This window comes from Rattus rattus, chromosome 6 (assembly GCF_011064425.1).
Source record: "Rattus rattus isolate New Zealand chromosome 6, Rrattus_CSIRO_v1, whole genome shotgun sequence".
Taxonomy (NCBI): domain Eukaryota; kingdom Metazoa; phylum Chordata; class Mammalia; order Rodentia; family Muridae; genus Rattus; species Rattus rattus.
In genome coordinates, this window is record NC_046159.1 from 56,694,157 (window position 1) to 56,721,172 (window position 27,016).

General features: G+C 47.8%; 1 protein-coding gene across 1 annotated transcript in view; it reads right to left on the minus strand.

The window, feature by feature from the left end:
- Positions 1-3,094: 3,094 nt before the first annotated feature.
- Positions 3,095-27,016, minus strand: part of Txnrd3 (thioredoxin reductase 3) — a 30,315-nt gene continuing 6,393 nt past the window's right edge. Inside the window, exons 2-16 of the mRNA XM_032906117.1 lie at positions 26,457-26,517; positions 25,424-25,533; positions 23,023-23,127; positions 22,742-22,814; positions 21,103-21,222; positions 15,900-16,042; positions 14,748-14,863; positions 13,325-13,550; positions 12,178-12,270; positions 8,667-8,743; positions 8,089-8,245; positions 6,289-6,396; positions 5,499-5,594; positions 4,368-4,502; positions 3,095-3,825 (exon numbers count right to left, since the gene is read on the minus strand). Of these exons, the coding sequence (XP_032762008.1) occupies positions 3,763-3,825; positions 4,368-4,502; positions 5,499-5,594; positions 6,289-6,396; positions 8,089-8,245; positions 8,667-8,743; positions 12,178-12,270; positions 13,325-13,550; positions 14,748-14,863; positions 15,900-16,042; positions 21,103-21,222; positions 22,742-22,814; positions 23,023-23,127; positions 25,424-25,533; positions 26,457-26,517 (1,683 nt within the window). The 3' untranslated portion in view covers positions 3,095-3,762. The remainder of the gene's footprint in view (positions 3,826-4,367; positions 4,503-5,498; positions 5,595-6,288; positions 6,397-8,088; positions 8,246-8,666; positions 8,744-12,177; positions 12,271-13,324; positions 13,551-14,747; positions 14,864-15,899; positions 16,043-21,102; positions 21,223-22,741; positions 22,815-23,022; positions 23,128-25,423; positions 25,534-26,456; positions 26,518-27,016) is intronic.

Sequence of the window (27,016 nt, forward strand, 5' to 3'; positions counted from 1 at the left end):
GTTCAGAGATCTCTCAGCCCCTCCTCACTTGGCTTTACTGTCTCTGAATCCATGTGAGGTGAGACAGAACACCATGGCAGGGAGCATGTGGCAGAACAGTGGAGATGGGGAAAGGAAAAGGAGGTAGAAGAAGGGAGAGAAAAAAGATGGAGAGGAGGCAGAGACAAAATGTGCACTTCACCCCCCTACTTCCACCAACCAGGCTCCATCTTCCAGGCTCCAGGTCTCTCAATAATGCCACCAAATTCTTAATCCACCCAGGGGTTAATCATCGACCCACCAGTCATAGCCACCGCCCTATGACTGGATCACCCAGCTGGAGAGAAGGCCCTTAGTTTCAGGGGTATGGCCGCTGTCATCCATCCTGCCACTGGGAGGCTATGGATAGGGGTAGTGCTGAGTGACATCCCTCCAAGGTACTCTGCCTTTACACAATGCCCTGCTGTGAGCGGCTGATGGCTCAGGCAATGGAGCTGGCTGAAAAGAGCCCATCGGGTCATAGGATATCAGAGGCAATTCAGAAAAGAAACAACAATCCAGTGACCACCACAAAGCATGGAGAGCTGTCATCAGAAAGCAGAGCTCAGCTGACAACCCAGAGGCCAACTGAGGTACCCCCAGATCCTAAGCCCTACTGCACCCTCAAAATATGGAGAGCAGGAGTGGTGGCTCTAATGAGGGCTTCAGTGGGCACAGCCCTGGCTGAGCACCTCCAGTGTCCTGAGCCATCCACAATGAAACAGAGAACATGAACACCATCTCCTGAGCAGAGACTCCCTCCTTAGGCCACACCCACACAGACTTAGGAAGTATGCAAAGACAGGAGAATAAAATTCAGTAAGAGCCAGACAGGGATGGCCGAGCTCTGAGACACAGAGTCGTTAAATTATAAGCCTACCAGATGGCCTGAATGGTGGATGCTATATGAGAACATATAAGGAATTTGAACAGAAAGATAAAATATAAGAATCATGGCGATTCTACCAGCAAAACCCAAACCCACAGATACAATGCAACACCAGAGAAATCTGTGCAAGGGCTTTATGAGGAGATAGGATAAAGAAGAGGTTGGGGGACAGGGTTCCCCGGGGCCAAGTCAAGGTGGGAACAAAAGGAATCTGAGGTACAGAAAATTAAGTCCAGTGCATCCACACGGGAAGTCTACAAGCAGAAAACATGTAAGGTCTTTGATGAAGAAATGGTCGAGAATTTTCCCAAACTGGGGTAAGACATCAACTCACAGATCCTAGAAGCCCAGTAAAGCCCAGAAAGGCTACTAAGAATAAAGAAAAATCCACCATAACTCCCTGTGTGAAGTTCTGCTTGCCCAGGTTTCAGTTACCCACTAACTACAGTCTAAAAATATTAAATAGAAGACCAGAGACGTACAGTTCATCTGAGCAGACTCCCATCCCACCCCTTCCCCCCTCCCAGCCCTGGGATGTGGGTCTTTCCTTTGTGCAGAGTCTCCACGGTAGATATCTCCTTCCCACCAATCAGATTGGCTGCTGAGGTATCACCATGCTTGTTCTCAGCTGCACCTGGCTTACTGCTGTCCCAGAAGCAGTGACCCTGAAGAGTCACACTTGCCTCAGAGCACCTTCCTCCAGAGAGTTCATTACCAATTAAGAAAGAACTACAGAGCAGACGTGGTAAGACAGAAGCCTGCTTGGGATGGGCAAGGCCCTGTGTGTGTGCAGAGGACAAGGTCTGGTCCCGTCTGTGGATTCGGGTAGCCACTGGAAGCCCTGGAACAAGGCCCTTCCTTCCTTCCTGAGCCAAGGGGAGCACCAGCTGCTGAGCTCTAAACTGTCGTAAGAACAGCTAAGGAGTGTCACTGAGAGGCATGCACAGGAGGAAATCAACACTGTGGCATGATGAGGTCACAGCAACACTGTGGCATGATGAGGTCACAATAGTAATGGACCACTTGACCCAGAACTTAACCCTTACAGGGCTGATGGGAAACACAAGTCAAACTGGATTCCCCTATTCAGCAAATGTGCTTCAGAAATGAAGATGAACACAGACCTCTGCAGAGTGAGGAAAGCCAAGGACTAGGTACCCACCCCGGGAAAGTGAGATGGAGTGCAGACATATATGAAACAAAACACTCACATACACATAGCAAATAAAGAAGACGTTTAGTCAGTGTTTGCCTCAGGGGTGGGGGGCACACCCAATATCTTACTCTCCACACAACTGGCTGCATGGCTTCCCTGACACTTGGCAGTGACTGGACAGAAGTGTATATCACCTAGCAAGCAGCTGCAAAAGCAACACTTCATGTTCCAGGGTTAAATCTCTTCCTGAGAACAATAAGCCTAATGCCACCCACATTTGTAAGCATTCTGAACTCACTGCTCCCAAAGGGCAGCAGCCGTATGTACCACCTTTGAACTAGGGGGGAGTGATCACAGGTAAGGGATCCTGGTGGCCTTGGGTCCAAGTGACCTGGTACCCATAGGATTCCAAGGTAGTGCTTCCAGTAAGTGAGAGACCAGCAAAGCAGTCCCAGAAGCGAATTCTCACATGGGCCATTCTAGATGCAAAGACATCTGAGTGCAGTCTGTCCCTGATACTGGGATAAAGGAGTCAAGAGTCAGGACAGCCTGAGCCCTCCACACAGGCCCTACCCTCTTCTCTTCCTCTTCCTCTTCTTCCTCCTCCTCCTCCTCTCCATCCCGCCTGTGCCCAGACATACTAGCTTTGAGCTCCACACATCTTACCTGGCCAGGCCTGTCAGGTAGTCGATGGTCCAGCCAGTGCTTGGAGCATTGGTTAGACATCAGCTTTGAAGTATGATTTCCCCATACCACATGTGCTGTCATCAGTCAGCTCAGACTACCTGAGCAATGGGTGTGTAAAGAGGAAGGGCTGCCTGCTGTGCTGGTGCTGCCTGCACTCCAAGCCTTTAGGAGGCTGAGGGGGGAGGATTTTGAGCTTCAGGACAGCCTTGTTGTGACCCACGTAAGATTCTGCCTCAGAAACAAAACAATATCGACATTTTTAAAATTTTGATGAAATATTTTTCAATGGATCATGACAACAAATTGTTTAACAAATTATGTTTAACAAATTAGATCACACAAACTGTAGTAACGTATTTTTTAATAGTTAATATCTGAAGATAGACATGGGAAAACGGCAGCAATGCAGGACTTTTCTCTTCTATGTGATGCTCTGTTAGACTATAGGCTAGGAGGAGAATGGCTTCAAGGTTCTCCCCTCAGAAGCTGTGCAAGGAGTGCGGTATGACAGGTTCCTGACAGCAGGTTAAACAGTCCTTTAAATGGCTACACAGTGCATATGGCCTATTAGCAGGAGGCCTGTGCAGCCAACTGCTCTAACCTGGCTGCTCAGACACCACGGACCTGTAAGGGCCGCACTCTAGGCACACAGGCCTCTTTACAGACAAGTTCACAACTGAAAAAAGATAATCTCTTCATGGAAACAAAGTGAGGGGCCAAAGCACTGGCAACTGGGAAAGGGGGTGGGCTCACTGTGCCATCCAAGGGCTTGTGGGGGAGTCGAGGCTGACGTGCAGGAGTCGGCCTTGGCTCACCTCTGCAGGTTCCGAGCCAAGGCGTCAAGGATGCAGCCTGGCTGCTGCACGCCGTCAGCTGAGACTACAGATGCTGCTGCTGCTGGTCCTCTGCCACCTTCTCACCTCTACGCCAGAAGGAAGCCCAGAACCCAGGCAGATGTCATGGGTACAGAGTGAGAATGTGACAGGGAAACCCAACAGCAGCAGGGCTAGCCTCAGCAGCCTTTCTGAGTAATGTCCAGCCCTGAGGACTTCGTGATTTCCATGGTTGTAAATACCTGTTTGCAAAGAAGACAAGAGATGGCAATGTTACTGCTGCTTTACCAGAACATGCACCAGCTGCACTGAGAGAACACACTAAATTAGGTCGCTAATATAAAATAAATTAGAATCAAAAGTCTCTGGCCCTGAATTTCATAACTATTTTGAAGCTGGGCTACTTGTAGCCGTTGTACCTCACTTTGGGCTGGGAAGACTCTCACTGGATAAAGAGCTGGCAACATGAGGACCCAAGTTCAAGCCCTGAAAGCCATGTTGAATGTGCCAGCACATGCTCGGAAAATCTCCATGTCATGGAGACAGAGATGGGTGCATCCTGGACTTGCTGGCCAGCAAGCCTAGTCTATTGACAAGCTTCAGGTCAGTGTGACACCCTGAACCCAAAAGAGGTGGGCAGTGGCTGTCCCTGGGCCTACACACACACACACACACACACACACACACACACACACACACACACTCACACATTCTCTCTCTTTCTCTCTCTCTCTCTCTCTCTCTCTCTCTCTCTCTCTCTCTCTCTCTCTCTCCTGATCCTTACCTCACCACAGGTGGGGTGGATTCCAATGGTGTCATCCAGTAGCTGCTTCGTAAGCCCACATTTCATTGCAGCTGCAAACCCCTGTGTGACTTCACCAGCATTTGGCCCCAGGACGTGAAATCCTATCACACGGTCCTTTAATACAGAGACAGAACACAGAATTCCATAAGCTAATGGGAGCTTTCTTCCTGCAGTACACAGCTAAAATATGTAGGATCTCCCACAGGAAAGGAATTGAGCAGAGAACAGCCTCTCACAGGATCTGTCAAAGAAGTCAGTAGATGTGTGGTAAGAACCAACTCACACTCAAATTTACTGGCACACTCAATTTGCCCACCTCTGATGGGGTGTGACTTCTGAATTACACTAGACAGGGCCTCATGAACATGACATATAGGCCCTACACTAGCATAATCCCAAGGCCTATGGTCTTCCTAGGAGGACTTGTGGGCCCAGCGAGCAGGAGCCTGCTCCTGACACTCCACAGAGCTCAGGAATGGCAAGTGGCGGCCACCAGCAGGGCAGCACACAGTGGGTGTCCAGGGTAGTGGTGAGCCACAGGCTGTCCACTGCCAAGCTCTTTCACTGGATTCTGGCCTCCATTCTGATCCTCTGTGAGGACAGAGGAAGGGACAGAGGGGACAGAGCCAGGCACAGGAGACATCCCTGTCTGCCCAAGCTCCATCAGCACCTGCGCCTATTGCCCTGGAGCTTCCCCGCGGGCCTCTCCTCAGCACCCCACACATGCCACACCACTGATGAACACACACAAGCATGCACTATACACAGTGCTGGTGGTAGGCGAAGAGTTAGCAGCCCCAGTTCTAGACCATCCGTGTTCAACTATGGGCTCTGGGCAGCAGCTGACAGGTACAGCTAAGCTGAGAGCCTGCTCCTGGGCCAGCCGCTGCAACAGCTGAGAGCTTGCTCCTGCCCTCACTGCCCTCTTTAAAGATGCCATAAAAACCCAACTTGCAAGAATCCAAACTGTATTTTAAAATCTCAGTGGGTCGGGCTGGAGGTGCAGCCCAGGGTAGAGGATATGCTTTGTCCAAATAAGGCTCTCTGGGCCCAACCCCTAGAGAAAATGGAGTAGAAGAGGAAACAACACAACACCCGGAGTTTACATACATTGTCAAATTTGTTGCAGATTATCTTTGCATAACAGGTGTTGTTGTCTCTGCCAGCAACTGTCCACTCAAGAGGCCAAAAGAAGGTGTGATACACCTAGAGCAGAGGGGAAGCTTGAGATTAACACCATACAAAACCTACTCCTCACTGTGCTCTTTAGTCCCCCTAAGCTGACGGGCAGCAGCAGCTTGTAGCATCGGAAGCCCCAGGTCCCAGCTGGAGCACACTGATGGCTACATTAGAGCCAGGCTCCCGAAACGCCAACATGTCGCTTTTGCTTTGTGCAGCCATTAGTCAGAAATAGAAACAGCCTCCTGTTCACTAAACTCCATTTTCAAGCATTCAGAGCATTGCTGGCCCAAGGTACCACACTAGCTGCTGTGTGGGCTAAGAAGGCAACTACTGAGACTCCTGCCTAGTGTCACAGTCACCCCAAACCTAGCAGATCAGCACACAGAGCTGCCCTGCCTCCTGAGATGAAGCACAACACCTATACTACTGACCCCAGCTCCCACCCCCCTCAGGTAGCCATGTTCCTGAGGAGGCTCCTCTGAGTTCATGGGGCCAGAGGCTTTCATACCTGCATCTCCAAAGTCCTAACTCACATACCTGACTTCCCTCTCACCAGAGCTCTATTCTTTTTATCACTTTGCCGGTGAGACAAGGTTTTTTCACTTAAAACTCTCCCAAGTAGGAGGATGATTTCTCTAACATCAGCACAACAGGGACTTGCAAAGTTACAACACAGAAAGTGGCTTCAAGGACAGATGGCTGATTATAAAGGACTTACTTCCAGATTCTCCTTCGTATACACTTCAATGGCTTTCTCTTCAGACAGTCCACAACAGCCATATTCCAGAGGTGTGAACACCGTTGTTGGGACGTTAATGTAATCACACTAGAAGAGAAACATACCAGACTTCTGTGACCTGCTTCCCTGCAAGTTTCTACAACATGGATTTGCTAAAGGCAGCTGGGGCTGTGTCAGATCAAAAGGGACTTAGTGGTTACAAGAGCTAACTGATGGGAGCCTGGAGAACCCTAAGTGCGCTGGTGAGCATGTAAGAGAGCAAGTGTGCACAAAATGTACATGTTGTTTCATTTTACGTGTGTGGTGTTTCCCTGAATGTATGCTTGTATACCACCTTTTGTCTAGTGTCTACAGAGGACAGAAAGAGGTGTTGGAGTCCCTGGAACTGGAGTTACAGACAGTTGTGAGCCACTATGTGGGTATCAGGACAAACCTGGTTCTTCTCCAAGAGTTACACACACACAGGAATATGCATGCATGCACGTGAAGGCCTGGGGTTCATTCACATCAGGAATCATCCTCCATCACTCTATAACTGAGACAGGATCTCTTAGTCAAACCCAGATGTGCCCGATACAGCTAGTCTTACTGGCCATCTTGCCCTGGGAATCCCATCTCTGCTCTCCAAGGCTGGAATTTCAGGTGGTCCCACACCATAGGTTTTGAGGGCTTCCAACTCTGGTGCTTACATGTGGTGGTAAGTGTTTAGCTACTGCCCTATCCTCCCACTTTGCTGAACTTCTGCTGAGTTCTCAGACAGGCCCTGAACTGGTCGGAAGGTAAACTTCTTTGTCCTTAAGCAACACAAGCACCAGCAGAGTGTTGAGAATTAGACTGATGTCTACCACTTCAAAAAACACAGGAAAAAAGTGTATTTACTGTAGTTATTAGGAGGAGAAGAGCAGGCTGAGCAGCACAACTCAAGAGACCTGAGCAGAGGCTCCTGTAGGAGCCACCAGCTGTCTTCCTGAATGAAGCTGGGGAACACAGGCCTCAAGCCTCTCCACACGGGAGGCCTCACCATGGATTTCTGGGCACCAGCCTCCTTCCATTTGTCTACCCATTACAACCACTGCCCTTGCAGACACCCCAAGTGCCATGTGTACTGTGGGGATGCACATCACACAAGCAGAGCCACCACCCTGCATCTGCCAGCCCTGCCACAGGTCCCCAGGACTACTGACAGGGCAGCATGTTATCTACCACTGAGCTACATCCCTGGCCCTGAGATAATATCTTGATCAAAATTAGGATATCAAAACTAGTACAAATAACACTCATTGGCTACAATGCAAGGGCAGTAGTTGTAATGGGTAGACAAATGGAAAGAAGTTGGTTTTCCATGAGACCCAGACTTCAGACACACACATACACACATACACACACACACACACACACACACACGCATACACACACACACACACCACAGAAAGAGATCACACACCAAGACATACACAAAGAAAGAAAAGAAGGAAAGAGAGAAAGAAAGAGAATGCCTATGCCTATACACTTTCACTCAAACAGAAGATATATTTATTATACACAGAGAGATGTACACACAGACGCACACAGAGAAATATATACATATTTATGCATACAAACAGGCACACACAAAGACAGAGAGACACATACATATACTCACACATGCACACATATAATAAACACACAAAGCACAAACACACAGATACATAGCTAGGCACACAGATATATACACAGATACATAGAGAAACATATAAACACACATATAGACAAACAGGTCAACAACAGGAATAAACTTACCTTTTCTAAAGAGATCCCAAAGAGTCTTCGAGCTAGCAGCTTGCCTGCCTGTATGGCAACAGGTGTGAGCTCTGGTTTGCCCTCCAGTACGTCCCCAATAGCATAAATATGAGGCACATTGGTCTGTTCCACATCATTTACTGGTATTTTGCCATTCCTGGTAAAGTAAGAAGAAGAGCACAGTCACTAAGGAGCTGTACTGCTAAGTGGCACCACAGCCTGGGCACTGTGGTGTCCAGTGACCTAGAAGATAGCTTAGACCATGCTTCCTGCAGGTCTGAAGCTCCCACATCCCCAATGATCACCCAGGGCTTCAGACTGATCGAAGACACTAAAGTCCACTCTAAATCATAGACAGTGGGAGGACATATTTCTATGAATATGTTTTTAGATTGCTATTGAATACATAAGCTCTTTAAGGCCTGTGCTAAGAATCCCTAATTGGCTGATTAAAGTAATAATACTTGGCTGGCATCATACTTATGGTGAGAAATCTGAAGCATTAGAATGCTGTGTGTTAGCAATTAGCAGTTTTTATGGGGTTATGTGCAGTAACAGTGCCATGACCCTACACTTACTTCTCATTGATTTTGACCCCGATCTTCTCCAGCCCTATTTTCCTTGTACAGGAGTCACGACCAATTGCTAACAAAACCTGCATTTAGAAAGGAGACCAGAAGCATAAATTATCCCCATGAGAAGGACAAGGGAGACACCACTATAGATGCTGAGGTATTAGAGACAAACAGTGGAATACTGTGAGTGGCCTGGATCGGTAACTTAGATGGACTCCTCCTGAGACATGGCTTAGTCACCATCTTAGTTTCTTCTCTATGGCTGTGATAAAACAGCCCAACCAAAGCAACTTCGGGGAGAAAGGGTTCCGGCCACGGTTCACGGTGGGGGAAGTCAAGGCTTCAAGCTTGCTCAATCTTGCAGCAACTGGTCAGATCCCATCCGCAATCAGGAAGTAGACCGTGATGGACTCGGAGGCTGCTCAGTCTCTTACATGGGCCACCGTCCCAGTCAGGGAATGGCACAGCTCACAGTGGACAAATCTTTTCATCTCAGTTAACCTAAGATAATCTTCCAAGTATGCCCACGGGTCCCTCTCCCAGGACATTCTGTCCAGCAGTAACCATCACACTAATTTCATCCACTAAACCTGCATAAGCCCACGAGTTATGTCACCTCCAAACATACGTGTTTCTGTACTGGCCCAGAATATCTCATCCTGTGGCAATATCTGGAGGGAGCTGGTGATTAAAGTAAAATGAGGTCACATGGGCATGCCCTTCCTTTGGTCTGGATGTCTTCCACAGGCTCTTGTGTTAAAAAGTTGGTCACAGCCTGTAGCGCCCTTGGGAGCTGAGGACCCTTTGAGAGGTGGGGGTCTATGGAGAGGAAGTGAGGTCACTAGGAGTGGGCCCTCCCAGGGGATTGTGGGAGCTCAGTCCTTTCACTCACTGCTCCTGCTGTGTGCTCCAGCCCTGCTGTACTGCCTTGCCACAAGCCCACACCACACACACAGTCATGCAGTGTCTACCCGTCCTCCTGCCCCAGTTACAGAGACACACAACACCAGTGGCCCTAGCATGCCACCTAGATACACCATGCCAGGCACTGAAGAGCAAATAGCACACTATGATAGGGCGATATCCAGGACACATTTAATCTGTGGTGACAGAACCAAGCAGGGGTGGCTGGGGACTGGCAAGGGCATGGAGCTTTCTAGACTCACAGACGTGTCCCACTGCTTTAAGGGAGTGTGCCCGGTGCCAGCACATGCATTTGCTAAAAATGGCCAACTGTACAATAGGTCTGACCATCCAACTGTAAGTTCTATATAAGCAACTGTATTCCAATGTGTTGGAAATCTTAGCTGAAATGGACTAGTTCCTAAAAGAAGATATAATAAATCAAAAGCAACTATTTCAAAAAAAAAAAAAAACCCTGCATTCACACATCTCCCTGGAGAATTTAATCCTAGAAGTTTCCATCAGTAAATTCCACCAAACATAAAGTCCAATCCTAATATTCTATAAATGTCACCAGAAGACAAATAAGAGAATAAACCACTATCAGTGCCTTCCATGAACCAGAATGACCTCAACGGTCAGGTGAGCCTAAAAGGTTTAAGGTGTAAAATGTAAAAGACAATTATAAATCAAAGCCAGGCATGGCGACACACACAGTTATTCTGGCACTTAAGAGACCGAGGCAGGAGGATCACTATGAGTTTGAGACTGACCTGAACTACATGGTGAGTTTAAAGCCAGCCATGTCTACTTATTGAGTTACTGACTCAAAAAAGCTGACAAATGCTTACACACACACACACACACACACACACACACACAAATCATACAAGTATGCATACACACCACACATGAGCTCTTACACATACATATATACACCAACATGACGCATTATTATAGAAATTTAAATTCTAAACAATTGAATTGAAATCGCTGAACTGGGTTGATACCAAGAATTCAAAACTAATTTAAAAATCACTTAACACCTTGACAGGTTTGAAAGACACTGACCCAGCGTTTCTCAAACACTGGAGAAATCTCTGTGCTTAATTTTTAATTGAAGAAATAAACTGAGAAAAAAAAGACCCACTTGGCAAACAAAACCTAGAATGTTCTTGATTGGCCACGGCACACTGAGGGAGCATCGCTCTTTCATAAGAAGCCACCCCAGCTTGCCTTCTTATAGAGAACAAGAGAGTCACCCACTGTCTGTCACCACTACTTATAAACCTGGCTGGGGTGCTGTCCTGGGTGGCTTTCTAGAGCTGTGATAAAACACCGACCAACCAACTTGAGGAGGCAAGGGTTTATTTCAGTTTACACTTCCGGGTCATAGACCGTCTCTCAGGGAAGTCAGGGCAGGAGGCAAGGGTTTATTTCAGTTTACACTTCCGGGTCATAGACCGTCTCTCAGAGAAGTCAGGGCAGGACCTCAAGCAGGAGCAGAGGCAGGAGCCATGGAGGAAGCTGTGCCCTGGCTCATGTTCAGCCTGCTTTCCTACACAGCCCAGGACTGCCGGCCTGGGGTGCCACTGCCCAATCAGGAAAACACCCCAGGACCTGCTCATACCCCAGCCCGAGAGAAGCGATCTCTGGGTTGAGATTCCTTCTTCCTGGGTGTCTCCAGTCTGAGTCCAAAAAAAAAACCAACCAGAATTACAGCAGAGAGGAGACTAAACTACTAACTGCCGAAGAATATGAATGTATGCACAGGAAATTCACACAATGTAAGGAAAGGGCTTCAGGTACGATCTACACAAATAATTTTAAAATCCCACAGAATTTGGCCTTTTTGTACAGCAGCAGCATAGTAAAACACACACACACACACACACACACACACACACACACACACACACACACCATTTGTAACCACATCACACACAGCTCCCAGGAACAAACCCATGATAGGCTCTCATCTCCTGGAGGCCTGGGTGACTGCTGATACAGCCTGGACTGATTCATCATCTTCCTGGACCACTGAACACAGCAGGCAGAGGTTGGTCTTGTGCTTGCTTATGCACTTTCTCACTTGCCTGCTCCCCCATACATTCATGTTTACTGTCGAGATAACTCCATAATGCCCATGAATAGAGAGCGCACAGGAAGTACAGTTCCTATTAAAGCTGTATCTAAGAGACCCACTGCACCTCAGCCTCTCTGGCTAATCGTGCTGGTTCAAGAATCAGGAATTGTTTGCCTTTGAAAAGAAAAACTTGATCTATTGATTTTTTTTGTTTATAAAATATACTTGATAAGAAAATTATGATAAAAATTCCAAGTAAATATATGCAAGAAATATCTGATTCTCAGAACAAGAGATCAATGTGGTTTGAATGTGAGCTTCCAGAGCTTTCTGTGCACAGTCACATATGTACACACTTCACACGAGACTCTTTACACATCACTGAACACGAGTGTGGTTGCAGCCTCCCCTCCCCATCCCACCCCACACTTGTTTCCTCTTACAAAGAGCTAGGAGCATTAAGCCTAGGGCCATTTGTCAAGGCCTTGTCTACTCCCTTCAGGGACACTCACCACACACACTCACCGTGTTGTATGTCCCTTCTACTGTCTCTGGTCCTTCAGTGGACTTAGCCACGACTTTCAATCTTCCGGGTAAGCCTTTCTCCAACTGTTGAACCTAGTAAGGACACATGAGGTACTGACTCTAACGTGCAGACAACAAACTGACCAAAGGACATGCATGTAGAGGCGTGCTTGCAGTCTGATGATCTCATGTGTATCTGGGATCACTTGAGCTGTCTAGACTAAGCAGACAAAGAAAATATCCATATTCTCCATGTTGCAGATAGAATTAAATGGAGGATTCACTGAACAAGAGGCAGCAAAAAATAAAAAAAGAACAAAGGAAGTCTTCCAGGTATTGGTTTATTAAGTAAGTGCCCCTCTTACTGCATGAGTCAGAAAGATTAGCAGGGTCTAAGTTGGGAATGTGATGCTTAAAGGTTACCTTGTTAGAGTTGAAGTACTCACGAGGACTCAAGCAGTGGTGTCTAAAATGCATGTAGGGGTTCAGGAGAGACGCCTCAACAGAGCTGCTAACCTGAGTACCATTAGTACTCAAAGAAAACTTAAAGCTACAGATCATTCGTAAACAGTGAGGGCCAGTGAAGAAATTCAGACAGAAACAAATGAAGGCCAGCATCTGCGGGCTGAGCAGACTGGATGGGAAGGCACACGCAGGGTTGCACCAGCCAGAACAGAAAGCACTCGCTAGGCAGAGAAGACATGTCACTACAAGCAGCAGAGGGACCCATAATGTATGGACACAGATGTGACCACTGGGCTTCCTGAATAGCAGCAGAAAAACTGGAAGGAAGCATCCGACTGTGAAACGGGCAAAAACAGAGGTAGTGTGCAGAGAATGTTTTAAAGGAAAAGGAACAGTGGTGAGGCAGTCAAAAGGCAGGGATGGCTGGTTCGTCTGAGGACGAAAGCTCATGGGAAATCAGAAGGACAGCCAGGAGACTGAAGGCAGGGCAGCCTTGAAAAGGTCAGGGGGGAAGAAGGGAGACTGGGGTGTGGGGGAGGGGTTGTAAACCTGGGGGTAGATATGTTACTTTCCTCACTATGTGTGTGGGGACCAATGTATTTGATGAAATGAATTAGGTTAGGAAGAGGAATTTTATAAAGAGTAAGAAAGACAGCAAATGGTCCAAGCTGCCCAGACTTACCAAAATGGGGGTGAATTTCCTTTGGAACTTGACGCCTTGTTGTTCCAGGTAGGATCCCACTTTCTCTGCCATTTCTTGATCAAAGCCACGAAGAAGGACAGAGCGTACCATGACTGTCACATCTAGCCCCAAGCCAGCCAAAAAGCCTGCACACTCCAGACCAACATAAGAGGCGCCAACGATTAATGTGTTCCCCGGGCAGTACGGCAGAGAGAACAGGTCGTCGCTGTAAGAGACAAGAGGACAGAGTGCGGAAGGTAGTCATGAAATGGGTTTCTGTGTGTGCTGATCTGTTGTTGATGGCATTTTGGTGCCTCAGTGGAAACATCAAAAGAATACAACAGCCACTGGAAGCTTCCAGTCAGAGCTGCCTGAAAGGATGTAGAGAATACATGGACCAGTGAGTCCAAAGTCAAATAAGATCTACAAGCAAATTACTGAAAAGAAGACAGAGGGCCTGGGAAGAAGGCTCAGTGGTAAAGTACACTGGCTGTTCTTACAGAGGACCTGGGCTCAGCTCCCAGCACCCATATGGTGGCTCACAGCCAACTGTTAACTCCAGTTCCAGGGCTTCTGATGCCCTCTTCTGACTTCTGCGGGCACTGCACACATGTGGTGCAGTGTGTATATATATGTGTATATGTGTTCACATATACAGAAATACACGTAAAATAAATAATTTTTAAAAAATAGAATAGAAAATATTTTGTTTTGCAGGGGCATCTAGTATGTGCATGTGTCTAGTATATGGGGTGTGTGTAGTATGTGGTGTATGGTATGTGTGAATATAGACAGTATATGAAAATGGATAGTACATGGTATGTAGTGTATGTGGTTGTGCTAACGTGACTGGTATATGAGATACTGTGGTATGGGTATGTATGGCTGTGTACAGTGTGTGAGACACTGTAGTGTGAGGTATGTGCAGGTGTGTACAGTGTGTGAGTAGTATGTGGCATGTGTGGTAGGTGGTATGTTTAACTAAACAACAGTGTGATACAAATGTATTTCCTTGACACACACCTGCCCCATAGTCTGAGTTCCTGTAGCATCACAGTCCCTAACTTGACACCTGGGGACACTGGAGTGACTTGCAGTGTAGAAAGAGTCACAAGAGCCATCTGCTCTTGACTGCGGGCTCACTGCTACCCTGGGCCATGCACTTCACAGCTCGGTTTCCATCTTGCTTCGGCCCCTTCCGGCAGCTACCTAGAAACAGCATGGCTTCTGGGCAGGTTCTACCAGTGACCTCACTAGCGGCCTCATCTTACATCTCGTCCCTTCAGTGTGTTAACTGCAGTTTCTTGTGTTGTGTGTACTTCTGTCATGAGTGCAAATCCTCCATGATATGTGACAGGGAACATATAACATGGAAACATTAAAACGCACAGTGCAGCAAAGTTGAAATGGTCCCGCTTCTTACCTGGTAATACAATACTCTTTATCTCCCTGGATTCCCAAGTACCGCGGCCTTTCCCCTGTTGCTATGACAAACTTCGAAGCGGTGTAAAAAGTTTCCTGCCCTTTCTTATTGGTTGCCTTGAAAGAAGGAAAATTCATTTTTGCAAATGGCCTTATCACTACACTCACAGCAGCATCAACGGCTGTGATGGGGACACAGAGCCAGCAGCACCATGTGACTGGCGCAATGCAGACAGCTCAACACTGTATAGCACAGTGGTCTCGGAAATACATTTCAGGTAAGAAATTCCAACGCCAACAGTGGCATTTAAGCACGTGGAGGTGCAGCCAGCTGGAAGGCTACAGCTTGAGTCAGGGGCTCCTTCATGGTCCTGAAGCAGACAACTGAGGGTGGGATGGGAGAGAAGAAGCTCTGAACTTGAGCCCCAGGAGAAGATGAGTCCCCAGAAGAAGCTGGGTAGGGCAGGGCAACTCAGCCAACTGTCAGGCCTCAGACAGACTGAGAAACAAGCGACAGAGTGTGGACTGTTCAAAGGAACAACTTCAAGGTGACCAGTCCTCACTGGTCTCAGAGGGTATAAAACAATCTAAGACCCTGCCAAGATTACCTCATGCTGTTTGCAAAGAAAAGCAGAAAACAATCCAGACGCATATCTGAAGGCACAGGGATGCACTGAGGACAGCGGCTGCTGTGTCTCCTAACTCCAGTTTAATCCTCCTGTGGTCATCCAAGCGAGCTCACTTGCTCACAGAGACTCGAGTGGATATAAGCGTCACATACATAGCCATGTTAAGCAGCCCCTATGAATACTGCAGACTGGAAGTTGTTTTTATGTTCTAAAAGCTTCCCACTGCTGAAATACTTATTTTTAGTCTTTTGCACTTCAAGCTGTTTAAATATTTTGAGTAACAATGAAATGAAAGGCAAACAATATCTTTAAATTAAAAGTTCTTTAAAATGCACATGCTACGATTTAACGTCGACATGTAACCAACAAGCAGCGGTGTGAAAGCACACACGTGAGGCCACACATTGTGAGTGGGACACGCCAGCTGTGGTCCTTAATTTACAACAGGGAATTTTAATTTCAGTGCAAGGCCAAATTCAATGACAGTAAAGGAGGACAATGAACCCCGCAAATCCACACTGTACCTTTATTTTATGCAGTTCCACAAACTCCCCGAAGGAGTTGACATAGGTCACGCCTTTCTCCCGAAGAGTTACCCTGTAGCCCCAGTTCAAGGAGCCAATGTGGTTCTGGATCGCATCCCTCATGGTCTCCCAGTTGTGCTTCACTGGAAAATAACCAGGGTAAAAGTATACAGTGAGGTTTTGTTGCTGGTGTGTCCTTCATTTTGAAACAGGGCATTCTCTGCAGCCCAGGCTGGCCTTGAACTTGTGACCCTCCTGCCTCCATGGGCTATGTGTGCACCATCCCATCCAGGCAGATTGATCACGTATGAGCCATGCTACTGTTTCAAAGACAAGATCATGGTGCGGCTTAATCTTTCCTGCACCTGCTCTGCTTTCTTCTTCTTCTTTCAGCTTCGCATGACAAAGTTTGGGAGAGAGAAGAGACAGAGTTCTGAGAAGAAAAAATGGGAAAGCCACAGAGAGGTGCACATCCCACATGGTGATGCCCACCATGCAAGGGGAAGGCCACACTGTCACAGGGAGCACCTCCCAAAAGCCCTTCTTACACCCTGGGGCATGTGCTTCTCCCAGCCCCTTGGATAGGAAGATGTCCTCAGGTTAGGACAGACACGGAAATCCTTCTCCCTGGGCATGGACGAGTGCGGAACGCTGTACAACACTGTTAAAATCACAGGGTAAATTCATCATAAGCTCGGCTTTTCTGTCTATCTTCCTAGAGATGAACAAAGAGGTTGGAAGATGGGTGACCTGACTCTCTCCTTGGCAGCTGTTAAGATGTTCCCTTGTGCCCTGGCTGTCTTAAGCAAGAGGACAAACAGCCAGCGGGACTACCCTTTAGCCGTCACCAGCCATTTTGAACACTCTACAGACACCTTAAAGAAACTGCACAACCACCATAGCCGCTGGAGCTCCTGGAGGTGTAGCCCCATCCAGAGCTGATTCAGTCTGCACTAGATTCTCTGCTGTCATGAGCCTTGGTGACCACTTGGTGACTCTGTAGCCACTTCCTGAGACCTGAGTAGGAGTTCTTCCTCTGCAGACCCAGCAGAAAGACTGCTGTGCCTTGTGCTAAAAGGGACAATAATGTGACTATGGTTGATGCAAACAGAAACCTTCCTTTGCATAGAAGGTTTGTTTTGGTGGTGGTAATGCCCCTTGTCTGAACATAAGACTCTTCCTCTCACTCACCAGATTGGGGCGGGCACATGGGCAACCTCTCCTGTGCTGCCTCCCTTAGGGTTGCAATATTAGGCCAAGGAAAACACTTATCTCAAGGTGTCTTCCTTATTTTTAGTAGAGCAGGCTGAGCTCAAACCAGCAGCAGGGACAGCAGACTGTGGAACAGCCACTGCCATACCAGCTGCAACAGAGGTGGGGCTGGGGAGGGCAGCCAGCAGGTCAAGCTGCAGAAGAGGGGAGCCATGGGCCAATCGAGGCCTTGGCAGCGAAGGAGGCAGGGCTGCTCTGCATAGAGCAGACAACTAGAGGCCATGCCCTGAAGCCAAGGTTAGGACTATGGAAACCACCAGAGCTCGTGACAAGGGGCAGAGCTGCGGAACCTGCAGGTGACAACTGTCTGAGGAGCTGTGAGCTGCTGCAGCTGCCTTGGCAAACTGCAAAACTCATCTCGCCTAGGGATGGGGAATCCCCACTTCCTAAGCCTTCCAAGATACCCCACCTCCCTGTTCCTCATGCTGCCCAAGACCTGTAACACTAGAGGGCGCCACCCTGCTGCCACTCCTTCCTGTGGAAACCACAGCCTGCTTCTTTACTACAAAGCAACACTCTGATCCTAACATTTCTTTATAATAAATGAGGTTTGAACTCAAGAGTTGCCTTTTGTCTTACAATGCTCTACCTGACACAAGGTGAGGATCCAACTGCTAGGCCTTTCTGCCACCCCTGCCTCTTCTAGGTGGGACTACATCTTGTCTACAAGTGCTGGACCTACAAGTGGATACGCACCTCTGTGTAGCTCCATATTTATAAGACATCAGGGCCTGCCTGGGGAATCTGGTCATAACTGGATGAGAGTCCAGAAACAAACCAGCAACCAAGGGACATGGCCCCCTCCCTCCCTTTCTTTCTCTCGCCCTCTCCCTCTCTCCCCCTCCTCCTTCTCCCCCTCCCCTCTCTTCCCCTGTCTCTCCCTCTCCCCCCAGCCCCCATCTGAAAAAGCCCCTCTCCTCTCCAGTACAGTCAATATGGAGAGCCTGCCTCCCCAGGGCACTAGGGTAAGGGAGCTCTAGGATTTGCTGGAAGGTTGTCTTTGTATACTCTCAGATGCGAAGTTCTTCACAGTGGCATGTGTTTGCAAATCCCACCCCTTATAGGTCTTCCGTTCCAACACTCTGGGAAACTTTGACTACAGGGGTCCTATACATTCTCTTCACAAGCCAAATGACCTTTACTGTTAAAAGTAGGGTCCCAAACATGGTTGTGCATCAGCCTGCCTATCCCGTGAGTAACCAAGTCCCAGATCCCCTGAGCTTTCCCGGGAGACTGACTGGCCAAATCTAGGACCTGGCTCTGTTCCACCCTGTGTCTGTTCCATCAGAGCAAACCGGATGAGAAAATTCACCCGCTGTTCTGAGAAAGCTCAGCTAGTCTCACAAGTTTATTTTCAATGTAAACTTTAAAATGATCACTTTTGAGCTTTGAAGGGAAAAAATAAGGTCTCAGATTGTGCTGGGTCTGCATAGTCATGAGATAATCTCGAGATATGGCCTCTTCACAATATTGAGACAAGGCCTCTAATTCGCAGTACTTTTTGGTGCGCACTAACAGTCTTCCCATGTACACCGCTAGCTCTGCTCCAAGGCATCTCGTCATTTTTGTCATTTTTCACTATATTTTTAGCTTGTTATGGCTGGCAAGTAAGAAATGTGATTTTCACACTAACTGAACTAATTAATTCTAATATTGCTAAGCTCAATCTTTTATATGCTCTAGATAAATTATATCATGTTAGACCTTTCCATTAACCCTTTCCAAGCATGTGTCCTTTCTTTGCTGTCCAACTTCATCCTACACTGGCCAAAGGCATTACAGCCACAACACAGGGTGGCCCTGGGGCACTGTGGTCACTCACTAGATAGTCCTGGGCACTGTGGTCACTCACTAGGTGGCTCTGGGGCACTGTGGTCACTCACTAGGTGCTCTAGGGCACTGTGGTCACTCACTAGGTGTTCTGGGGCACTGTGGCCACTCACTAGGTGGCCCTGGGGCACTGTGGTCACTCACTAGGTGGCCCTGGGGCACTTCAGCCATGCACTGGGCAGCTCCAACTCACACTTGACACAGACCCAAGCCTTCAGTAAACCCTTGCTTCCCACCCTTCATCCTATAAAGAGTTTCTTGTGTTAGCCTTGCTGACAGAGTCTTTAAAGCACTGTAGGTCTGAGATTTCCATCAAATGCCTTTAGGTCACCATTAGACCCTAGGGTTGTGGCTGTACTTCCCTGACAAAGGTCCCTCTTCTTACCTACTGTGAGCCCTCAGAAGCGATACAAATTCCTTTAAGACACTAATGCCTGTCACCTGAGTTACCTGTACAAGCTGCAGTTTTGTGTCTAAATTCACTTGGTACTGTAGTTACTTTAGCCTCAACTCTTCTTGAGTCTTAAACTATCCCAGCCTCCTGTTTGCTAGTCTTGTCAATCCATGGATCTCCCCAGTCCCTACTTTATCACCATAGGCTGTGACTCTGCTTCATAGTTCCCGCTCTCTCCAGGTGACCCTTCCCCCCAGAGAGCTAACCTAGGATGTTGGGCAGATGCTTTCAGTGGAATAGGAAACATCAGAAGGATTCGTGGAGAAAGAGCGTTCTTCAATACAGAAGTCCTGCCCTGAAACCAAGCCACCAGGCAGAGAGGCTTGATCCCATCTACAACTGCCAGACCCTACACTAGTGCTCTCCGGTGAGTTGCCTGGTGAAATGGGTCTAATCTCACCTCAACTCTACCACCAGCTACTAACTGAGCCGACCTGTGCTGTCTATTTCAGTGAACCACCACCCATGCCCTTCATACAACCTGATGCCTGCCTCTCTCCTCCACCCTGGGTAAATCTGCTGTTTCTACAATTGTCTATCACCTATAATACGGTTGACAGGTGAAGGCCACATCTATATCAAGGTCTCTGGAGAGAGACGACTCATTCATGATTTTTAAAACCTCCACAGTCTTCTGATATAGCCACTATGAAGACCCTCCACCCTTGTGTCTCGCTGCCCATCATATCCAGTCACATCTGCATCTTCAGCATCCCTAAATCCACTTCCCACTCTCGGCCTTGACATCTTGGTTCAGGCATTTCTTGTGTCTTAGTGTTTCAGGAAGGATCTGAACTCCAAAGCTGTGGCCTGCCTCTCTTCTGCCTGAGCTCCGTGCGGTCTCCTCCCCCACCTCCCATCACCTCTGAGGTAAAACCTAACTGCTTAGCTCTCTGAGCTCACTTCCTCTACTATCTTTACCCACCCCATATACCATATAGTCTCACATCTACAGTTTTGGTCAACCTGCTCCTGGCCCTAATGTCCTCCTCCTCTGTGGCTTTCAAGGTACAGCTTGAACTGGGCATGGTGGTTCATGCCCATTGTCACAGCTACTCAGGAGGTAGAGGTACTCTTACCACTTGAGTTTATGAGTTCAAATCCCACCAGGGGAACATGGTAAGCAAGCCCTTGCCTCAAAAAGAAAAAGGGGAAAGAGTGTCTAACATAACAGAGGTCAGAGGATTACTTCATCCTCACAGCTTTTCTTGGTGCTCCTCTAATGCTGCAGGGGGGCATCAGGCACCCCCACAGGCACTCTGCAGAGTTGGTGCTGCTTCTGGACAGGATCTGTGGTCATTACCCTGCATGGCAGAGCCCAGACAGCAATCAGGAATGGGACTCAGCCAAGATTCTTATCCAATATTCAACACCACCACAACAAACTTTCATTCTATTTTCTTCACGCTTGAAAAAAAAGTCTGAAAATGGCCATCACTGCCTCCCACCTTCTGCTGAGGGTCTGGCCTTGCTCAAGTTAGGTCTCTAGGCCTAAGGCCTAGAACAGCAGCCAAGCTGCAGCCTCTGCAGCTGGTGGGCAGAGTGGGTGTGCCTGAGGAATGCTGACTGGGTGCAAGACAGTCAATGCAGAGTTATGGGCTCAGTCCCTCTGGAGTACTCCCGCCCTGGCTCACCCCCACTGCTCACCCTGCTGGTTATAATCCCAGCCATATTTCCTCGCATCTTGCAGAGCATGCCCCAGGAGGGCTGCCTGATGCATCAGCTTCTTAGGGATGCAGCCTACATTCACACAGGTGCCGCCAAGGCCTGAAAAGAAAACAGCACGTCAGTGTCTCCCAGGTGGTAAGCATGCTTTCGTGAGGTTTCTCAATTTGCTGCCAGGCATAGAAAGGTAAACTCAAGTGGTGGCAGAGACGACTTTCATCCTCCAAACGAGGCACAAGTGGGTAAGTCGACTATCTAACTTGCAGACAACCCAGTAATATGGGAAAATCCAAAGCTGTATGAAAAGCTCTGGAGACAGAATCCAGAGTTTCACTTGTGTCTGATGCTCGAAAGTGAGAGGCTCCCCGGCTAATGAGGTAAGTGCTGTACACTTAGACGTCAGCTTCCAGGATCTCTCTCTAACTCTCATTCCTCTGAGCCAACTCAGTCCTCGCCAGCTGCCTAGGAGCAGCTACTCTGATTGTGACCTGCACAAAGCAGGCCAGGTCTGTGCACCCCTTGTCAGGACCCAAGTAAGGAACTCCCCAATGCACTCTCCAGTGCACAGACTAGTAGGATGGTTTCTGGATGAGAGAGGAGAAAAGCAGGGAAGAGGCCGAAGAAGGGAAGATGGGTAGACAACTGGACAAGTCAAGGAGCAAGCAAGGAGCACTGCTGTACCCTGGAAATTCCAGACTAAAGCCTTGAATTAGCCTGAATTTCAAACAATGCTTTTTTTGTACTTTACCTATCATGGTTCTGGGTGGAACAAGAAAGCGCCATCAGGCTGGGTACAGAACAGAGGTCACAGATCAATGATGATGCAGTTTAGACAGAAGAGTGCATGGAGAGCAGTACCCAGAGTTATGACCATGAGAAGAAGCAAGGAGTCAGAGGGAGGGCAGGACCCAGAGCCAGTGGCATTGACCATGTGTGGCTTTCCAGATGATGAGGCCAGGCATGTCAGGACCCTAGATTCCCTCCCCTGTCCCCTTACTGTTCCAAACTGACTAAACCCAGTCTGACACCAGAGTCACAGAGATGACCAGATGTCAGGCATTTGGCCCAGAGCAGACCAAAGACTAAAGAATGTACTTGAAGCATGAATGAACATTCTGTACAAAATCTATATGCTCTGTTTTATTGAGAAAAGGGGGTAAACCCCTACACACACACACACACACACACACACACACACACACACACACACACACACACGCACGGCAAGGTGCACACTCTGCCCTGCAACACACAGCCATGGTGCATGGCCAGGACCATGTGTACTGCTCCTGCAACCAAAGGGCAATGGTAGTAGACACTGACAATGGCAGCCACTGTACGACCATCATGCCCAGCTGTGAGCCTGAGGTAGAAACAGAAAGTGACCAGGACACACACAGCATGTGCACTGTGACTGCAACAGTAAGAGAGCACTGGCACATGCACACAAAATCTATGGCAGAAGCATGGGTGGCTGGGTCACAGTAACACATTTCTCTTTGTTCCTTTACAGAGTCTGCACCCATAGATAGCTGTCCTGCTGAGACTGGGGTGGGTTGCCTGAGATGACAGGGACGAAGCTGCCTGTAAGAGCAGAGAAAAAGCAGCAACTATAGCTTACCCCAGGACGTGCCCTGAGGCGAGGGAACCACAAAGTCTAGCACCATGACCTTCTTTCCCAAGTTGGCAGCTTCCTACAAAACAAGCACATGGACAGGTGTCTTATGGACAGGTGTCTTGTCCCCTTCCCACCCCAATCTTCCTCTCCCTTAAGTGAACACCTGAGTTTGCCAGACACCATACTCCTTCTCCACCCTCTTTGAACCAACTCTTATAAAAGTGTAGGTTGCACAATTACAGTTAACTTTCTGAAAAGTCATAATGGGCCATTCTTGCTCCCACCTTGGCACAAGAGAGGCCGCCAGAGCCCCCGCCGATGACGATGAGATCATAATCATGAGTCGAGTCATCCTGAAGGAGCTTCTGCAGTAAACCATTCTGATGTGCCTACGGATTACCAAAGGGGACAGAATACCACATGACTCCATTTACAAATAGCATGGATTCACTGACAAACAAATCTAGAGCTAGAGAGATAGCTCATCTGTCAAGAGCACAGACTGCTATAGCTGAGGAACTGAGTCCAGATCCTAGCACCCATGGTGGGTGCACACAAGTGCTGGAAACTGACTCTCTAGGGAGCTGACATCGCTGCCCCCTGCTGGCACACAAGTATTCATTCTCCTCTCCTCTTTTCTCTCTCTCTCTCTATCTCTCTCTCTCTCTCTCTCTCTCTCTCTCTCTCTCTCTCTCTCTCTCTCTCTCCCTCCCTCTCTCTCAATCTCTCATGCACACACTTAAAAATTAAAAATAAGTCTTTTAAAAAATCACTCCAAGTGGGAGATTTAGCTTAGTAGGGGAAACACAAGGCCCCAAGTTTAGTTCCTGGCAAAAAAAAAAAAAAAAAAAAAAGCCAAAGAGCCTCAGGAACTCAGGAACAATGAATCACTTATGTTGGGGTTATAAACCTATGTAGACTTAAGTAGAGTACAACTTATGCCAATAGAATAGATACACACACATTTATGTTCAGTGTGACCTTGATATTCTGATAGTTAACCATGTGTTGGATTTCCAGAGGGCTGGGCTTGCTATCAGTGTCAAACGAGGCCACTTTCTATGGTGAGATGATCAAGTGTCACTTTTTAAGTCCTTTTTCCTCTGCTAGTCTTCATTTGAAACCTAGCTCTTAGGCACCAGTGACTATCTTCATGATGGGGGGAGGGGGGAAAGGGGAGGGCTTCTGTTATCACACACCTCTCACTGTTTCTCTCCCAATGGCCATAAAGCAGGCTCTGGAGTCTCTTGTCTATTTGACCCCCTTGTCTTCCTGCAGAGACAGTGTTGCTTTGGAAGCAGCAGGTAAGAGCTGGCCCTGCTGGCGAACCAGCCCAGGTGCTTTGCACTTAACCACCAGCATTCAAGGAGCTCTGCGACCACTGAGGAATGGTGCCTGGGATGGTTTTTAAAACGTAGGAAAAACTGCCCTGCCCTTCTTATTGTATGTGACTCAGGAAAATCCACCTCCTCAAATTCCAGATCCATATTCTCTGGCATCATCTTCAAGCTTGGGACTGATGGTGCTAGAGAGAGTGCTATGGGCTGGTACTTATTGCCTAAGCCATGTTGGGACGCTTCCAGGACAACAGAGCTATTATTGCGTAATTATGGATCAGAAATTAACAGTCAATGTGGCAATCCTCCCAGCCAAAAATTATTCTTAATTAAATTTCAGATATGTACTTAATCAACCATTGGTTACTTGTGCTCACCTACATAAGGGATTTAAACAGAACTGAACTGTAATACAAAAAACTAATTATAGAATGAGGACCCTATTTAATAAACATTAAGGGGAGACCATGCCCAGGGCTTCACACATGCTAGGCACCCACTCTACTCTTAAGCCACGTTGCATAGACACCCAGATTTAATCTGTCACTCTCTACCAAAATGGCTCCTGGGCATTCCCTGCATTTTCAGAATCAAGTTAAAAGCCACATGCTTTGTACACAGTAATGGCAGTCTTGACAGAATTATAATTCTCTAGACAATGATGTTTGTGTTGACCAAGTCTTGTGGGAAGCTGTCTGTTTCACTCCCTGTCAGGAGGCAGACTTGTCCTGGCACCAGTGACCCACCTGTCACTTTTCCTGAGGATAAAAGAACAAATCTCTGTTCGCCTTAGATAAGGCGCCGCAAAACCATGGCTCCAGGTCTGTTTAGTGAGTTTATACACTTTAATTGGGCTGTTGATAGGACAGTGGGCAACCTGCCGTCAGCTACACTACTGCATAAGACTACTGTCTTGCTGGTAACTAACAGCTTATCTATCTCTAGGAAGGGGTGGGGCCTCATGAGACACCCCATAAGACATGAGACGCTCCTGAGCCACTGTGAATCCCTCAGGGGCCTCACACACACACACACACACACACACACACACACACACACACACACACACACACACACACACACACACACACACACACACACACACACAAACAAGGGCTAGTGGGCCCAGTCCTATTAGGGCCACAGCTGCTCTGACTGCAGGCTAAGAACAGCCCTCCTGTGCCTGGCAGTTAGCACTGTATAACTTCTCAGGTATTATTGGTGGGAAAGTTCATTTCCCTTGCAGTCTTCAGCCCCTGTGCCTTTCCACTGCTACTTCCCTTGCACCCTGATTAACTTACAGTGTGAACAAACAGTGTTGAGGGCCTTGTCTGATGACCATCATTACCTGGAAAATCCGGTCACATCCACCCACGTGCACTTTATTCACAAAAATATTGGGCACCGTTTTCTGGTTACTGATTTCTGTCAGCACTTCCTGAACACTGGCCCCATCATCTAAGGAATAAAACAGTATACAAAGAGACCATAAGGGCCCTTGCAGAGCTCAAGCCTTCCAGTGCTCCACTGCCCATTGCTTTCCTGTTCATGTCCGGACAGGGCAGTGCTCCATGAATTTATGGAACAACGACTTAAAGTAGGAAAACGATACCTTCAGAGGACAAGACACCTTAAACCCACAGGCCTACCCAAGGATTCCTTTCAAAACGAAGCATCTGGTTTAGCCTTTACATACTCAATGGCTGTGCTGCAACCAAGGGCAAGTGTCCTTTAAGAAGGCAAACCCCAAATGGAAAGTGTCATAATCGCTGCCAAGAAAACCCTTCTTACAGTCACACTGAAAAGTACCCATGAGTGTGGTCTGCAATTCACCCTCCACTTTGGAAAATACAACTGGGCTGTGACACTTAGGACTCGAACCAGAAGCACCTCACTTTCTTCAGGCAACTTGGTGATAAGCCGATGCCATGAAGGCAAAGTTTAGCCTTATTCTGGTCACTATCATATCCCAAATTCTGATGAACAGCAGAAGCTGTGAAACGTTCTGTGACTGTCACACCATGGATGACAAAGATTCAAAACTAAGCTGAAAACGTAACATGTTCTTCCCCAGGGGTAACAAACCAGGAAGTGGAGTTATGACAACCTAACCTGGTCTGTAGAATGCTGGCAGGCCAGGATGCAGTGCCTCAAACACTTTAGAGTTAACAGCCTACAGCCCCTCCCACGCCCTTCCTCAACCATGGAAAACCCTTATCAAACTGTCCTTTGAAGGTTTATCGCCTGTATGGCTGAATACAAACAAAAAGGGCTCATTTGATAGAAAGATGTGAAAACAAACGGAGTTTAGCAAAGTACGTGGCAAAGAACAGCCATGTTGGCATTTGCTACAAACAGCAGTGTGTACGGCAGTCACTCACCAACTTGATCAATTTCCAGGATGTAATAGTTCACTCCCAAGGATGAAAAGAGGTCCTTAACCTATAAGAGAGACCCTTATGAGCTTCATGCTCTCAAAAGGTTCAGCAGCTTTGAAAGGTGCCCATGTCACATGTGGTTGTAAGAGATGTCCGTTACCAGTTATCTTTAGGGACATAGGTTGTGGCCAACGGTTTTCTCAGATTTTCCTCTATATGGTTCCCCAGACTAGCCCAGTCTGCCACCTCTATTCTTCTCTTTGCCATCTTATGACTCCTAACTTTCCTGCCCAAATCTCTTTTCTGGCACAGGACAGGTTCCTGGCATTCTTCTATGGGTGCCATGCCTCAGTGCAAATCTTCAACTGTATCATTTCCTCTTCCTGTGCTTCCTCTCAACAGTCATTAAGTCCATCCAACTAAATCAACCATCAAGCACCTAGGACCAGTCAACCACCGTTCCAAGTCCATGAGATGCAGCAATGAACCAGATAAACACACAGACCGCCCTCTGGAGCAGGAATCGGGAGCTTGGTGAAAGTTTAACTACGGCCCATTTACCA